The sequence below is a fragment of the Mirounga angustirostris genome, unplaced genomic scaffold, assembly GCF_029215605.1.
Source record: "Mirounga angustirostris isolate CCGP_5_RB_7025 unplaced genomic scaffold, mMirAng1.0.hap1 SCAF_9, whole genome shotgun sequence".
NCBI lineage: Eukaryota > Metazoa > Chordata > Mammalia > Carnivora > Phocidae > Mirounga > Mirounga angustirostris.
Window position 1 is genome coordinate 142,458,323 of NW_026991717.1, and position 16,947 is coordinate 142,475,269.

The following is a 16,947-nucleotide window of genomic DNA, read 5'->3' on the forward strand; positions in this document are numbered from 1 at the left end:
GGGCCGCCGGCGGGCTCTGGCCCCACCCACCGGCCGCCTCAGGACACCTGCCGGCCCGAAGCTGCGGGGAAGGCGGGCGCGCTCCCGCCCCGTCCGAACAGTAAGCGCCTTCCGGGCCAGCAACGCACGCCTGCTACAAAACGCACCGTCTCCACTGCGGGTTTTCGGGCCAGGAAGCCACTTGGCCCAGCAGGGAGATCGTCTGCTTCACTTTTAAAGGCATGGCTGGTTCTTGGCAAGTTCCGGGGGTGGGGGTGGGAGGTTTATCGTCGACATCCTCCTGTCTGCCTTCGCGTATCACTCACCACAAACTGCCCCCTGCAGCAGGCAACCGCCCAGACCCGTCTACCTTTCAGAGGATCTGCTCGGTCTCTTCACAGAAGAAATGGAGTCCGTTCATGAAGGAAATCCCACGGGCCCTCACCCCCCTGCACAAGCAGTGTGGCACCTGGTTCACCATGGCCCATCAAGCACCTTTTGCAAAGCCCTTATGTACCCAGCTGCTAACTAAAGGAGCCTGCAGGTGGGAAAGTGGGCTGCGCCCCCGGGGCCAGCCTCAGGGGCCCGTTCCCTGGCTGCCCCTCGCCTCCCTCCCTGGACGAGTGCAGCTTCCTGGAGTCCCTGCCCCAGCCCTGGCGAGGTGACTTCGGCTCGTCACTGCCTCTCTCAGCCTGTCTCCTTCTCTGTAAAATGGGGCTACAGCTCCACCTAGCTCAGCTCTTAGGGCTGCATGAGCGAAGATGCGCAGGGCTGGTGTCTGGGAGCACCCCGAGAGCAGGGGTGAACTTGACAGGGTGGACCTAAGGGCCCTGGTGGGTCATGTTCTTTGGATGTGCTTTTTAAAATGAGGTCCCCAGCCATCAGCTTATCCTGGCAAAGTATGAGAAATACAAGTTCTCAGGCTCCTTCCCAGACCAACGGAATCAGAAATCCTGGGGCCCACTAGTCCTTGTTCGCAGTCTCCCCCCACCCCCGGCCCTGCCCCTGGGGTAACACTTTCACATCAACTCTGCATCGAGCCGCAGTTGTGAGCTGGGTAGTGAGGCTGAAGGCAGGCTTTATCCCCATTTATACAAAACAAGAAATCTGGCTCAGAGGCCCTGCAAGAGGTAACAGGCATTTGTCAGGCACAGACCACGGCCAGATCTGACATTACATGCCGAAACCAGGATGGTCTCTGCACTTAGGAGAGAAAGACAGCTAGAGACCGGGACCAGGGCCCGTTTCTATTCCACAGCAGACCTCTGCTAACCTGCAAAGCACCAGATTTCAGATAAGACTCGCTTTGACCCCTACTGCTTTCGAATCTTCCTTACAAGTGCAGTTCTAGGGGCACCTGGGTGCCTCAGTGGGTTAAGTGACTAACTCTTGATTTCGGCTCAGGTCATGCTCTCATGGTCGTGGGATTAAGCCCTACCTCGGGCTCCAGCTCAGTGGGAGTCTGCTTGAGATTCTCTCCCTCCGCCCCCTCCTCTCTAAAATAAAAATAAATCTTAAAAATAAAAAAGTACAATTCTAGGGGTTTGTTAATTGCCTTAGATGGAGGCAAATATCACGCAGTATTTAATTTAGCCAAACTAGGAGAAATATCAGTTTTTTATATTATGTACTTTGCCTTATCAGTGACTTCCTGATAGAATCTTCTAGAGCTTATAAATTTCACCCACCACATGATCTCATCCCTTATTTCTGCAGTGTTTTACAGTTCAACTAATGCTTTTTCACACCTTCCCTACTGATCTTCACAATAACTCTAGGTGAGAACTGACATGCAGTCCCGCTGTCCACACGAGGAAACACAAGGCTCAGCGAGGTCACAAGAGTAAGTGGCAGAATCATCTGTGTAGCGGATATTTATCAGACATCAGAAGTGAGGGCCCCATCGAAGCCCCAAGTCCTACGGTCATTGGGATGGCTCGGCTCGCTGGGATTCTGACTGTCTGCTGTGTGGCACACGGGGGAGCTGACAGAGGACACGGGCGTGGGCAGTGGTGCACCTCAGGTACATTTATTCACGCCACAGGGGACACAACACGTCTACAGGTGTACGGCAGTGCTCCACGTTCCCATCTAACAGCGCACTGAGATTTACAAACAGACTGATGCTCCATCGGACGTGCGCTCCAAGTACAGCCGGTCAATGATGGCCATGAGCAGGCGCAGGACTGGAAGCTGTAGAAAGAGACGCATAATACAGACATCATTGAAGAAGAAAGGAAACCATGGAAGACAGTTTATTACGTGAGTATTGACAAGTCAGAAACTGTAAACGACAGTTTTCAATACTACGAAGACACGTGGAGGGTCATTTCTATGAGGAGCGCCCAGCAGGTGTGAGGGTTTCGTGTACTCCCCTTGTGCACCCGGGAGCCCGCCTGCCAGCACCAGGCCGCAGCGCAGGGGAGTGTCTTCTCCCCAGGGGTCACCAGCCAGCCCCGGGGCTTTGGGAGGACTCAAATGACTACAGTTCCACTGTCATTTGGGGAAGAGTGAAGACATGTCCAGCACCAGGACATACATTCATGTGGTGCTTTCTCTCCAGACGCATTTCACAGGGCGGTTCCTGCACAGCTAGCCCGGTGCTGCCCTCCTGGTGGCAGCAGCGACCCCCCGTTTCCTAGTATCCCTGGCAGTTTTACTTGGCCCGAGGCGGTGAGCAATGGTTTTCAAGGCTCAGACTGTAAGAACCACCTCAGAATTCTCTTTTCCAGCAGGGACAGCAAACTTCACGTCCTCTAGTATCCACTGCACTATATACGTTTGTAAGCATGACACACCTTGTCCTGAAAAGGTTCGATGGTGTTTCGCGTTCCCCATCCCTTTGAAGAAGCAAAAATCTTACCTTTCAAAGCTTTACTTCTTTTATCTGAAATAAAAAGAAAGAAACACTGGTTGTATCAACACTTTACAAAAATGTTTTTGGTCAACTGACCACTGCTAAAATCAACATCTGGCTGAAAAATCCACAGCTGAGGTAAAGCGGTTCCGGGAAGTTTCAGCAAACCGGAGTTTCGACAGTGCCTCCCAGCCAAGAGGTGGCACCGCTCCCACCAGATACGTCTAGGAGCCGTGAAGGACTCCCCGCTCCCTACCATTCCCCACACTCCAGTCTTGGAGTTTACAGTTTCTCCCTTCTCTCCTCTTCTAAACCAACTGCTTATTAATACATGATTGGGCCTCATCTCTGTTCCACTGAGTCATCTCTGCTCCAAAGGTCACCCTGCCCCCACTTCTATGATAAAAATAGTTCGAATGTTCACAGCGGTGGAACAGGTACAGTAATACACCACACGCCAGGACACTCCACCCCTAACGACTTCCGCCATCTCTTCCAACGAAGGACATCTCCTGTGCATTCAAAACACCATTGGTACACCTAGGGAACTCAGAATCCCCCATCATCAAGGCCTTGTTCACATCTTCCCAGTTGTCCCCAAATGTCTCTTTACAGCTGACACGTACTCCCCACATTTTAACAAAGGGTTCTGATGCTCACTTCTGGGTAAGAACTCTTGTTCTTTCACAAGATGAATCATGATTCCTTTTGAAAATGATGTTCATCCTGCCTGCTAATGAATCGACATAAAGAAACTTACCAGCACTCCTGATTTTATAAACGATGACACCCATCAACCCCATTCCTAACCAAATCTCCTGGTAAACTTGGGTATAGTAGGGCTTCATGGGGATCCAAACATTTTTAATAAGGCTTTGAAGCATCTGAAAAGGAACACAGTGATAAATATTACCATCACTATCTTTTTTTTTTTTTTTTTTAAGATTTTATTTATTTGAGAGAGCGAGCATGAGCAGCGGAGGATGGGCAGAGGGAGGAGACTCCCTGCTGAGCAGGGAGCCCGATGCGGGGCTCGATCCCAGGACCCTGGGACTATGATCCGAGCCGAAGGCAGACGCTTAACCGACTGAGCCACCCAGGCACCCCACTGTGACTGTCGTTTTAAAGCTAACTGGTAAGAGGTTCCCATATATTCTTAAAGTTGACCGTTTCATGTGCCACTCTCCAGCAGCCATTCCTACCCGTAATGGGGCCCCCACTCAGCAGCTCTTCAAGCCCCACTCACCTCCAAGGCTGCCAACCTCGGCCATCCTGGTGCTCCACCACCCCTCACCCGTCGAGCCCCAGAGTGCCCAGCCCATGCCATCTTGCACTGTCCCGAACGTCCCTCTTCCTCACAGCTGTTCTCCAGTGATGCTATGCCCAAAATTACACACCACGTTTTTCTAACTTTTAAATAAAAAAACTAGTATGTTTGCATCACCATGTGAAGAACTGCTGGCATTCAGAGCTGAAAAAGGACACAGGTCCTTGTGAGACCCACACTCAGCCTAGAAATCTGCTGCTAAATGCAGACAGTGTAGGATGATGAGGTCACTTCCTGAGAGCTGCAATTACATCACTTATTTAATGAATAAAAACATGTACCTAATTACTGGATTTTGATTGGGAAAAGTCATCAAATGCTGAACTGACGAAGTTTGCTTATAGGAGCAGGTCTCAAAAGTAAGGCTTTTGATTATAATTTACTAGACTCTAAAATTTGATGCCCTTATTTTCATTTTAGCTTTGTAACATCTCAAGTGGTCTATTAAACCAGTCATTCAAATCATTGTCAGGAATAACCAGATCCAAGTACTTTGCATTTTCCTTGAAAACACTACTTCGGCTTCAGTTAGTAATGCCGCCTGTCCCCACCCTGACCAGAGCCTCATCTACCGCTTTTTTGCGTCACTATTTGGGCTACATGGAATTTTACTTCTCTTCACTTTCCTCCTGCATGATCATTATTTACTCAGCAGATGTGAACTGAGCACGTACTAGGTGGCAGGCATTGTTTAGGGGCTGAGAAACCAGCTCCTAAGGCGGCGGAACACCTGCGACAGGAGTGTCCTTGACAGAGGCAGTGTATGTGCCAAGACCCCAGGTCAGGACGGACTTGCAGAGTCTGGGAGGAAAGGGAAGCCACAGTGGCTGCCCAGACTCAAATCCCGCCAACTTCAAGTGCCTCAATTTCTTCCTCTGGAAAGCAGGGATAAAAACACCACCCACCCACAAAGGGAGCTTATGAAGAAGAGCTCCTCTGCATCAAGAATTTACAGTGTGTGGTGTCCCATGCTGAGTGCTGTGATATACAATACCACGGCTAGATTATGGGAGGGAGGAGGAACTGGGTCATTTAGGGCCTTGGAGGCCATGGTGAAGAATTCAGCTTTTACTCTAAGAATGTCGGGCAAACCCACAGCACTCACAACGAGCTTACATACTTACCTCCTGCACCACTGCCTAACCCCTACGAAGTGGCTACTTGTGAGAGAGTTGCTGGGGGTCACACAGCTGGATCTATGGATCACCCTGCCCCCCAATCCCCATTACTAGGGAGAATCAGCTCGTCTGAGAAGAGAACTTATTCAGGCGGAGGCACTCTCCTAAAGGCTAGCCAGCCCCACCCCCGCACCAAGTGTGACCTTGAACGATGTGGTTGTGTCCTCCTCCCAGAACCCCTTGCAGAGACGTCTACCCTCACACTTCCTGTCCTCAGACTGGGATGCTCTGTCACAGCACGAGGATCCCAGAAACCAACAACCCTGCCCTTAGAAGGTGCCTGAGAAGACCCAAACAGGACCTGCAGGAGGCCTCTAAAACCCCAGGTGGGAAGAAGAGTTCAGAGGGACCGAGTGCATTCCCCTCCTCCTCGAGCCTGGCAGTGACTGGGCAAGAAGGTGTTCTCAGCTCCCAGTGGGGCCAGAATCCTGGGTTCCAATCCCAACCTTGGCCAAGTCCCTGGAGCTGTCCTTTCAGAAGGTTGCCCCTCTGTGACACAGGGTTATGTCCGCCCGCCTCACGGGGATCTTGCTGGCATGCAAGGAGGGAACGTGAATGGCTCAGCTGGTCATCGGTCACAGCAACAGCAGAAGGAAGTGCTACACATAACCCGCTGAAGGCAATGGTACCAAGCTCCTGGGATCCTAAGAGGGAGAATGTAAGAAGATGCCCTCACGTAGGCCAGATGAAGATCTGGGTGGAAAACAGCAAAGCACCCTGAGAGAGTGCAAAGGAAGGAAGAAGGGGCTGCAAAAACGTCAGCTACCCCATTTTCTGCTCAGGACTCAGGGCCCCCAGCATTGTCTCTTCACCTAGAATTACCTTGGACTGCTCCTCCCACACTACAGACACTTACCTATCCCCGCCCGACTTTCCTTTTGGCCAAGATTGTCATAATTTTCCGGACAAGCAGCCTCTTCATACAGTGAGGCCCTTTCCCGTCTGAGTCCACTGTCCGTCCACATTGCCAGCTCTGTGTGGGGGTTTTATGTATTTATCTATTTTAAAGATTTTATTTATTTATTTGACAGAGAGAGAGGCAGCGCGAGAGGGAACACAAGCAGGGGGAGCGGCAGAGGGAAAGGGAGAAGCAGGCTCCCCGCGGAGCAGGGAGCCCGACGCGGGGCTCGATCCCAGGACCCTGGGATCATGACCTGAGCCGAAGGCAGATGCCTAAGGACTGAGCCACCCAGGCACCCCAACATTTCCTTAACTTTTTAAGACTGAGTGGTAGTCCACTGTGTGGATAGACTACATTTTGTTTATCCATTCATCTGGGTTTTTAAATTTTTAATTTATTATTTTTAAAGATTTTATTTATTTACTTGACAGAGAAAGCCAGAGAGCACAAGCAGGGGAAGAGGCAGGCAGAGGGAGAGAAGCAGACTCCCCGCTGAGCAGGGAGCCCCATGCGGAGCTCGATCCCAGGACCCTGGGACCGTGACCTGAGCCGAAGGCAGCCGCTAACGACTGAGCCACCCAGGCGCCCCTGTGCGGGGGTTTTAGAGCACTCACTCCTCCAAAGGCCCATCCTTTGGTCAAATGTCTGCGCAGTTTTGGGCACGTTAACAGCAAACTATCAGCTGGCCTTACACGGGAGACAGGTACGTCTGAGCCGCCGAGGCCCAGACTGGGATTCCAGAGCCTAATGCCACACAGTTGCACCCGTCGCCTCTGACCCCGTCGTGCGCCCCGTGTCCCCTCCCTAAGGCCTGCTGTGCACTGCGCTGCAAGAAAACCCGAGGTACCAAGGAGAGGAGGTACGAAACGCGGGGCAGGCGCTCCAGGCCGGGGTCGGGGCTCCATCTCCAAGCGCGGCGCGCCCTCGGGCAGGTGGCCGCCCCCGGCGCGGCCGGGGCGCGCCCCCCATCACCGGAGGAGCGCGGCGGTCCTGGCCAAAGGACAGGCAGGGACTGCCCGCGACCCGCCAGGCCGCGGGACGCCCCCCTTCACCGGCCGGGGGCCGCGGCAGGACCCCAAGGCCAGCGGGGCCCAGGCGGCTCTCTCGCTCGTCGCCCTGCGCCCCGCTCGAAACAGCCGGCCGCGCCCCCCGCACTCACCTCGGCGCAAGAACCCCGGCTCAGGCCGCCGCAACACCCACCGCCAACGACTTGGAAAGGTCACCGAATGCGCAAGCGCCGCGCGGGGCCCGCCGGGAAGGCGGAAGGAGCGGCGGCGCCCCGAGGCCAGAGCGCCTCCCGGACCGAGCCTGGGCGCCACAGCGCCCCCAGCGGTCGCCCGGTCAACCTGAAAAAGGGGCCGTCTTTCCTTCTGAGTTAAAGGCTGAGAAGTCTTCTTGCGCTTTCTCTTCGTATTAACTTTTTTGCTTTGCACATTTTTATGCAGCGACTTTTGTGCATAGTAGGTTTAGTCAACAGACACTTAGGCTTTCAAAACAACTCGGCTTACTATGTGCAAGGAAATAAACAAGACTGAAGATTTCAGCAGAAAACTGGAAACCGTAAAAAAAGAAACAAAAAACCACTTAGCCGATCTGAAAAAGAACCAAATAGAAATTGGGTAGGTTTAGCAGATTAGATCAGAGAGCTAGGGTACAACAGAAAAGTCCCTCATATGTGTAACTGAAGGCTCAGAAGGAAAGGAGAGTGAGATGGGCAGGAATATTAGAAGAGATAATGGCTGGCTGAGAATTCTTCAAAAGTGATGGGGACAAAAAATACACCAAAGATTCAAAAAGCCTTCCAGAAACCCAGCAGGCAGATAAATGAAAATAGACCAACACCTTGAAACATCATAATAAAACCACAGAAAACTAAAGATGAGGAAAAAATCTTAATTGTCAATCTAGAATTCTATGCATGCCGAAATTAGCTTTCAATAAGGAAGGCAAAATAAAGACATTTTGGATAACCAAAGACTGAGAGAATGATCACCAGTAGATGCACAGTTAAAAAAAAAAAATCAATGTTCTTTATTCAGGTGGAAAGAAAGTGAGCTCAGATAGAAGGATGAGGACACAGGAAGGAAGAGCAACAAGCATGGTCCTGCTTCAAAGGGACAAAGGCTTAGGACACATGAAAACTGCATTCACCACCTGAAAATCTTGCTATTTTAGGATAGTGGTGCTCAAATTGTGGTTTGGAGGTTTCCAATAACTCCGGGGATCAAAACTATTTTCATAACAATGGCAAAATGTTTTTGTCTTTTTCGCCAGAAGTATCTCACAAGGGTTCTGTGGCATTTTCCAGAGACCAACTTGTGATGTCACAACAGAATGAATACAGAAACAAATATGAGAATCCAGCTATCTTCCATGAAGGCAGACATTAAGAGATCTACAAAAATGTAGAAGTGTCATTCTTCGCACACATATAGTGCCTTTTCATCAAAATATTCCCTTTAACATCAAATAGGTTTATTATTGCTATTTTTAAATGAATAAGTAAAGTGTCTCAGTTGTAATCCCTAATAAAGTAGATGTAACCTACATAAACAAAAGTTCTCTAGGGGCTTCATGAATTTTTTAAGAAGATTTTATTTGTCAGAGAGAGAGAGAATGAGAGGGAGAGCAAGCGAGCACAGCAGGGGGAGCGGCAGGCAGAGGGAGAAGCAGGCTCTCCGGGATCCCAGGACCCTGGGATCATGACCCGAGCCGAAGGCAGACGCTTCACGGATTGAGCCACCCAGGTGCCCTGCTTCATTAATTTTTAAGAGTATAAAGGGGTCCTGAGATAAGGACCCAGTTTGTGAACCACTGTCTTGGAAAAGAATGTTTAAGACTTATAATAAGGTAGGAAACTGGTGACGACGACAACAAGCATTTAGGAACAACTTACGAATATCATCATAATCTATTTTAAGATAACAAAGCTTTTGAACTTCACACTCCACTTGAGATCAACAGAATTTTCATGTCTTTTGTTGCAAAGCCAAAACACAGTATGAAAAATACATCTTCAAAGGAAACAGTATTTGAAGGCAGAGCCACCCAGCAGATTTATGCAAAGTGCAGAATTCTGCATTTTGCAGCTGAGGAGGTCAGAGAAGACATGAAGGCACTTGGGACACTTCTCCCACTTTGTCAAGAGTGCTGCTCACCGGCACCAACATCATTTATAATTGTCTCAACTGCTTGTTTTCCCTCTGGGTCTGCGGCACAAACTGTTCTGGGAATGAAAATACGCAAAACCTCCACCAAGGCCCATGGCTTCCTCTGTGCTCTGGTCTAAACGTCTACAAGCGTTTTAAGAACTGTCCAGCTGTCTCTTTCAACTTTGGAGAGGAATGCAAGTTGAGCTGCGCTAATTGAGTACGAAGCACCAAGAACTACCAGTGAAATGAGGGGTCAAAGCTATTTTCTGTGACGACACAGAATGCTAACTACAACTCAGGAAAGTGGCAATTAAATGAGAACAAACTTTGAAACTGAAGCATAAGACAGTCTCCTTCAACTGCAGTTAAAAACTCAAAACTCAAGAGGACTGAAGGAGATAGTAACCCCAAAGTTCAAAGAACATAGAAAAAGCTTTCCAATCACTTCAAACCTGTTAAAATGACTAAAATCAAAAAGACAAGAAAGGGCAAGTGTTGGCAAGAGAAACACTTGGGAGGAAAAGGAACCCTTGAACGCTGTTGGTGGGAATGTGAGTTGGTGCAGCCACCACGGGAAACAGTATGGAGGTTCCTCTAAAAATAAAAAATAGAACTACCATATGATCCAGTAATTCCAATATTGAATATTAACCCAAAGAAAACAAAAACACTAATTCGAAGAGATAAAGCACCTATGTTTGTTGCAGTATTATTTATAATATTTTTAGTCAATGCTGAATGACGCATCAAGAGTCTCAATGACTTGATTACATTTTTATTTATTGCAAAACGGGTTCTTTCCCACCGCAAAAGATGAGCGCGTGAGGGACAGTTTTGCAGGCTGCTGCGTCTGGAGGCCCCGAGCCCGCGGTAGAAACTAGCGGGTGGTCCGGCTCTGGACCCGGGACCCCTGGCGCAGCACCGGGCTGGGCTCCTTTTTTGTGAAACACCCGGAGTGCAGCCCCGCCGGTCTGCCTGCGGTCGGTCGGCACCGTCCTGCAGCTGAGCTGGCTGGCCACCCTCGGAGCACCTTCCGGGCCCCAACCGGACTCCCCAGGGCGGCCAGCGCCACGCTCTCGGATCCTGCCCCCCAGTCTCCCACGCGGCCTTCCCCGAGAGCGGGCGAGACTGGGCGCGACGGGAGGACGGCTGGCGCGCGTCGGTGCGACTCTTCTCGTTCTGCCCGGGCCCCCCTCCTTTGGACCCCTTTGTGCGGCCCCGTCCTAGGGCTCTGTCCTCACCTCCACTCTCCCAGCGCTCAGAGCTCAGTCTGGACCATCTCAGTGACTCGCGGGGTCCTACCAGCCACCATCTGCGGACGGCCAGCACACCTGCGCCTCCCGCGCGGGGGACGCCGCGCGTCCGAGGCCGGCGTAGGCAAGAAGATGGGTCCCACTTAGTTACGCTGGGGCCCCACGGAACCTCCTCCAGGCCTTCGTCCCCGGAGGACGCTCCCCTGCGAATCGTTCCCACCGGTCGCCCTGCACGCGCCTCCTTCCGGATCATCCTGCAGCCGTCCGCGTAGGTGGCGTCTTCTCCCAGAAGCCTTTCCCGACCTGCTTGCTCCTGCCCCCGGCAGGTGCAAGGTGTCCGGTGGGGCGGCCCGCTGTTTACCTCGACAACACACACTCCGAGCCCTTCTCCGTTTGCCTCCACCTCCCACCCTGAGGTCTCTCGGCACCGGACCCCAGCAGCTCCGCACTGGGCCCGGCACACAGCAGGCGCCCAGTCAGCGTCTGCCCCTCGGGAGCCTGAAGCGCCACGCCGCGGGCGTGATCTTAGAGGAACAGGTGGAGAGCGAGTCCACCCCCTGGTGGCTGAGGCCCGGGGCCTCCGGAGCGTCTAGGGGGCTGATTCAGGGACAGCCGCCGCGGCGCAGGCGCTCGCCACAAGACTGCGCACGCGCGGAGAGGCTGGGCTGGCAGCACGCGGTCCAGGCCCTGCGGGCGCTGGCGCGTTCTGATAGGAGGGCCCGGGCGGGGCGGGGTCAGCGGCACGAGGTCCGGGCCGCGCGGGCGCTGGCGCGTTCTGATTGGAGGGCCCGGGCGGGGCCGCGCGGGCGCTGGCACGTTCTGATGGGAGGGCCCGGGCAGGGCGGGGTCAGCGGCATGAGGTCCATACCACGCGGGCGCTGGCGCGTTCTGATTGGAGGGCCCGGGAGGGGCGGGGTCAGCGGCACGAGGTCCGGGCCGCGCGGGCGCTGGCGCGTTCTGATTGGAGGGCCCGGGCGGGGCGGGGTCAGCGGCATGAGGTCCGTACCGCGCGGGCGCTGGCGCGTTCTGATTGGAGGGCCCGGGAGGGGCCGCGCGGGCGCTGGCACGTTCTGATGGGAGGGCCCGGGCAGGGCGGGGTCAGCGGCACATGGCTCGGGCTGCGCGGGCGCTGGCGCTTTCTGATTGGAGGGCCGGGCGGGGCGGGGTCAGCGGCACGAGGTCCGGGCCGCGCGGGCGCTGGCGCGTTCTGATTGGAGGGCCCGGGCGGGGCCGCGCGGGCGCTGGCACGTTCTGATGGGAGGGCCCGGGCAGGGCGGGGTCAGCGGCATGAGGTCCATACCACGCGGGCGCTGGCGCGTTCTGATTGGAGGGCCCGGGAGGGGCGGGGTCAGCGGCACGAGGTCCGGGCCGCGCGGGCGCTGGCGCGTTCTGATTGGAGGGCCCGGGCGGGGCGGGGTCAGCGGCATGAGGTCCGTACCGCGCGGGCGCTGGCGCGTTCTGATTGGAGGGCCCGGGAGGGGCCGCGCGGGCGCTGGCACGTTCTGATGGGAGGGCCCGGGCAGGGCGGGGTCAGCGGCACATGGCTCGGGCTGCGCGGGCGCTGGCGCTTTCTGATTGGAGGGCCGGGCGGGGCGGGGTCAGCGGCACGAGGTTCAGAACGCTTGGTGCTGGCGCGTTCTGATTGGAGGGCCCGGGCGGGGCGGGGTCAGCTGCACGAGGTTCGGGTCGAGCGGCGCTGGCGCGTTCTGATTGGAGGGCCCGGGCGGGGCGGGGTCAGCGGCACGAGGTCCGGACCGCGCGGGCGCTGGCGCGTTCTGATTGGAGGGCCCAGGCGGGGCCGCGCGGGCGCTGGCACGTTCTGATGGGAGGGCCCAGGAGGGGCGGGGCAGCAGCACGAGGTCCGGGCCGCTTGGTGCTGGCGCATTCTGATTGGAGGGCCCGGGCGGGGCGGGGTCAGCGGCACGAGGCTCGGGCCGCGCGGGCGCTGGCGCGTTCTGATTGGAGGGCCCGGGCGTGGCGGGGTCAGTGGCACGAGGTCCGGGCCGCGTGGGCGCTGGCGCTGGCGCGTTCTGATTGGAGGGCCCGGGCGGGGCGGGGTCAGCGGCACGAGGTCCGGGCCGCGCGGGCGCTGGCGCGTTCTGATGGGAGGGCCCAGGAGGGGCGGCATCAGCGGCACGAGGTCCGGGCCGCGCGGGCGCTGGCGCGTTCTGATTGGAGGGCCCGGGCGGGGCGGGGTCAGCGGCACGAGGTCCGGGCCGCGCGGGCGCTGGCGCGTTCTGATTGGAGGGCCCGGGTGCGGCGGGGTCAGCGGCACGAGGTCCGGGCCGCGCGGGCGCGGGCGCTGGCGCGTTCTGATTGGAGGGCCCGGGCGGGGCGGGGTCAGCGGCACGAGGCTCGGGCCGCGCGGGCGCTGGCGCTTTCTGATTGGAGGGCCCGGGCGGGGCGGGGTCAGCGGCACGAGGTCCGGACCAAGCAGGCGCTGGCGCGTTCTGATTGGAGGGCCCGGGAGGGGCGGGGTCAGCGGCACGAGGTTCGGAACGCTTGGTGCTGGCGCGTTCTGATTGGAGGGCCCGGGTGGGGCGGGGTCAGCGGCACGAGGTCCGGGCCGCGTGGGCACTGGCGCTTTCTGATTGGAGGGCCCCGGGCGTGGCGGGGTCAGTGGCACGAGGTCCGGGCCGTGCGGGCGCTGGCGCGTTCTGATTGGAGGGCCCGGGCGGGGCGGGGTCAGCGGCACGAGGTTCGGGTCGCGCGGGGCTGGCGCGTTCTGATTGGAGGGCCCGGGTGGGGCGGGGTCAGCGGCACGAGGTCTGGGCCGCGCCGCGCGGGGGGGGGGGCTGGCGCGTTCTGATTGGAGGGCCCGGGAGGGGCGGGGTCAGCGGCACGAGGTTCGGAACGCTTGGTGCTGGCGCGTTCTGATTGGAGGGCCCGGGTGGGGCGGGGTCAGCGGCACGAGGTCCGGGCCGCGCGGGCGCTGGCGTGTTCTGATTGGAGGGCCCGGGCGTGGCGGGGTCAGCGGCACGAGGTCCGGGCCGCGCGGGCGCTGGCACGTTCTGATTGGAGGGCCCGGGCGGGGCGGGGTCAGCGGCACGAGGTTCGGGTCGCGCGGCGCTGGCGCGTTCTGATTGGAGGGCCCGGGAGGGGCGGGGTCAGCGGCACGAGGTCCGGGCCGAGCTGGCGCTGGTGCGTTCTGATTGGAGGGCCTGGGCGGGGCCGGGTCGACGGCACCAGGTTCGGGCCGCGTGGGCGCTGGAGCGTTCTGATTGGAGGGCTTGGGCGGGGCGGGGCCGCGTTGCTGGCGTCACCACGTTGCGCCGTCACGTTCCCGACGTCCTTTGTTCCCGCGGCTCCGCGGGGCAGTTGTGACGGCGTCGACACTAGGCCGGCAGCATGCTGCGCAAGCTCACCGTCGACCAGATCAACGACTGGTTTACGATCGGCAAGACCGTGACGGATGTGGAGCTGCTGGGCTCGCCGCCCGCTTTCCCGGCCGAGGCGGCCAGGGATGAGGCGCAGCGCCGGGACGTGGCCCCAGGCTTGGCGCCCGCGGCCCAGGCCCAGCCCGTGGCGTCCAGGAGGTAGGAGGCCGGCGAGGCGCGGGCGCGGCCCGGGAGGGGGGCGGGGGGTGCGTGGCGTCCCCGGGCGCCGCGTGACCCCATCCGGGGCCCCGGGCTGCCCCAGAGCGGGCTGGCAGTCCGGCGGGCCTCCTCCGGTGGCCGAGCCACCCCAGACTGTGGTTCTTTTTCTCAGTGTTTTATTACCAGACTTCGTCTTTTAGAGCCGTTGAGGTTTGCAGAGAAATCGAGCGAAGTCCCCAGTCCTGAGTGCCTCCTTCAGCCCACCACCAGCTTCCCCGTTCCTCCCTTGCTTAGTGTCCTTCGTGTTACCACGGAGCAACCCTGTGCGCGCGCTCTCAGTAACCGCAGTCGGTGGTTGAGGGTTGCTCCTGGCGGTGGTGTGTGTGGTTGGGCACAGGCGGCAACCGCGCATCTTCTCTCTGTCCCGCGTTGTCCATCGTCTTACAGCTGGAATCAGGCCATGTGTTGCCTTCTCGGATTGGCTGCTTTGATTTTGCACTATGCACTGAAGAGTCCTTCGTATTTTTTCATGGCTGGGTAGCTTTTTTTTTTTTTTTTTTTGTAAGTGCTGAATAATATTCCGTGCTGTGGATGGACGTAGCACAGCCTATGCATTCAGCTACTGAAGGATGCCGGGTGCTTCCGAGTTCTGACAATTATGAGTAAAGCGGTGGTAAACATTTCTGTGCAGGTTTTTGTGGGTCAAAAGTTTTCGCCCATTTGGGTGAATATCAAGCAGTTGGAATGCTGGATCTTTGTTCAGTTTTATTAATGCCCTTCCTCCCACTATTTTTTGTTTTTTTTTTTTTTTAGGATTTTTTATTTACTCCAACTATTTTTTGACTGAAGTAACTGCTGTTGGTTCATCTGTTCACATGATTTTGGTGGAAATAAAAAGGCAAGAGGAGGCCTTCCGTTTTTTAGAAAACCCAGATCGGGTGTGTAGAAACACCTGCTCCCTCTTTATTATTTTTTTTTTTAAAGATTTTATTTATTTACTTGACAGAGCGAGAGCAGGAACACAAGCAGGGGGAGTGGGAGAGGGAGAAGCAGGGGGAGCGGGAGAGGGAGAAGCAGGGGGAGCGGGAGAGGGAGAAGCAGGCTCCCCGCCGAGCAGGGAGCCCGACGCGGGGCTCGATCCCAGGACCCTGGGATCATGACCTGAGCCGAAGGCAGTCGCTTAACGACTGAGCCACCCAGGCGCCCACCTGCTCCCTCTTTAAAGCAGGCCAGTGTGGAAGTACTCCCATCTTGGAGTATCTGTGTCACTGCTTGGACTTCCCCCCCGCCCCAGGTTCAACACCTTTTACAGCTGAGAGGGTGGTTTTTGTGTTTTACTTTTTAAAAAAAGTTATTCTTGTTTGTTGGCCCCATTAAGTTTTCATGGGTTTGCTTCAAGCATCTGTAGACAAGCTTCAGGCCCTTGTAGAGTCAAGGGCAACTTGGGATCTTTGGTAAATTTTTTTCTTGGATACAGGGAAGGGACAAAGAGACCCTTGTGCAGCTTTAGAGTGGCCGTTCTGTTTCCTTGAAGAGTACTGGTGAATGGTCCTGTAGACTGTCCTGTCTCTTTAGTGCTCCCCTGCTTGTAACAGGCAGAGCTGTGTTGCTTTTAAGTAACTCATTGTGGTAGTGGAAGCAAATTATTGACCTTTTCAGAAACCGAAAGTACAGGTTTAAATGTTCTTCTAACTACTAAGGATCAATTTTTAAAATTTCCAGTCCTTCATGGACTGAGACTTTGAAAAATCAATAAAAATGAAATTTCAGAGTAATGGAATGAAAACAGACAAAATATAAGCCCTATTTAAAAATTATTATAGTCAACATATAAAATTATTTTGTAAAATTGCCATAAACATTTCAACTTCTGTAGGTAATTAGAAACAGGCAAATAACTAGAGACGGGCAGATAACTTTGAGGTTTGCTTGTCTGTATAGTGCTTTGAGTCTGAGTGGTACTTCTTCTGGAAGTCCCATCCTGGGCCCTTACCACATACCTAATGCCAGAGGTTCTACCATGTAGTAGGCACTCAAATATAGCTATATTATTGAATCTTTGAAATAACCCCTTGACATTGATGGCATTATCTTGATTTTGTAGAAATCTGAAGGAAACAGACTTGGGTGGTAAAGTGGCTTGCCTAACTGATAAATAGTCATGGTAGGTAGAATGATCCACACCCTCCCCCCACAAAAAGAAAACCACTAGAACCTGTGACTACCTTATAGTACATGGCAAAAGGTTATAGTACCTAAATTAGGGAGATTACCTGGATTGTCTAATCACACGAACCTTAAAAACAGAGACCTTCTCCGACTGGAGCCAGGGATTTGAAACATGAGAGGGACTTGACCAGTTGTTGCTAGACTGGGCCACAAAGGAAGAAGAATGTGGGCAGTTGGGAGCAAAGATGGAATCCTGGCTGACAGCCTTTAGGGAAATGGGGACCTCCATCTTACAACTTAAAGGAACTGAATTTGGCTGACTACCTTAATGAGCCTCTTACAGTGAATGCAGCCCTGCCAACATTTTTTTTTTTTGGAGAGAGAGAGAGGGAGAGGGCACGGGGGTAGGGGACAGAGGGAGAGAGACAGAATCTTAAGCAGGCTTCATGATCAGCGTGGAGCCATATGTGGGGCTCAGTCTCAGGACCCGGAGATCATGACCTGAGGCAAAATCAAGAGATGGAGGCTTAACTGACTGAGCCACCCAACCGACATCTTGATTTTGGCCTCATGGGACCTTGAGCAGAGGACCTAG

At 55.2% G+C, this 16,947-nt stretch overlaps 1 protein-coding gene across 3 annotated transcripts; it reads right to left on the reverse strand.

Moving 5' to 3' along the window:
• Positions 1 to 1,984: 1,984 nt before the first annotated feature.
• ATP5MJ (ATP synthase membrane subunit j) lies at positions 1,985 to 11,248 on the reverse strand. Of its 3 annotated transcripts, none has more exons than XM_064571675.1 (4): positions 10,636 to 11,248; positions 3,597 to 3,720; positions 2,843 to 2,866; positions 1,985 to 2,172 (listed from the first exon to the last, which is right to left on the reverse strand). In XM_064571675.1, the coding sequence occupies exons 2-4, from the start codon at positions 3,718 to 3,720 to the stop codon at positions 2,138 to 2,140; spliced, it is 183 nt and encodes a 60-aa protein (XP_064427745.1). In that variant the 5' UTR covers positions 10,636 to 11,248; the 3' UTR covers positions 1,985 to 2,137. The 3 variants fall into 3 exon arrangements, with proteins under 3 accessions (XP_064427745.1, XP_064427744.1, XP_045727391.1); XM_064571674.1 differs by lacking the exon at positions 10,636 to 11,248 and adding an exon at positions 7,402 to 7,559; XM_045871435.3 differs by lacking the exon at positions 10,636 to 11,248 and adding an exon at positions 6,198 to 6,331.
• Positions 11,249 to 16,947: the final 5,699 nt, after the last annotated feature.

What these genes read in the sequence shown, in the direction of transcription:
- ATP5MJ (XM_064571675.1), bottom strand. Translation starts at nt 3,720, where the DNA reads ATGCTTCAAAGCCTTATTAAAAATGTTTGGATCCCCATGAAGCCCTAC. An exon ending in TTATAAAATCAGGAGTGCTG is followed by an intron (nt 2,867 to 3,596) that starts GTAAGTTTCTTT and finishes TTTTTATTTCAG; the next exon opens with ATAAAAGAAGTAAAGCTTTG. An exon ending in AAGAAGTAAAGCTTTGAAAG is followed by an intron (nt 2,173 to 2,842) that starts GTAAGATTTTTG and finishes CTCTTTCTACAG; the next exon opens with CTTCCAGTCCTGCGCCTGCT.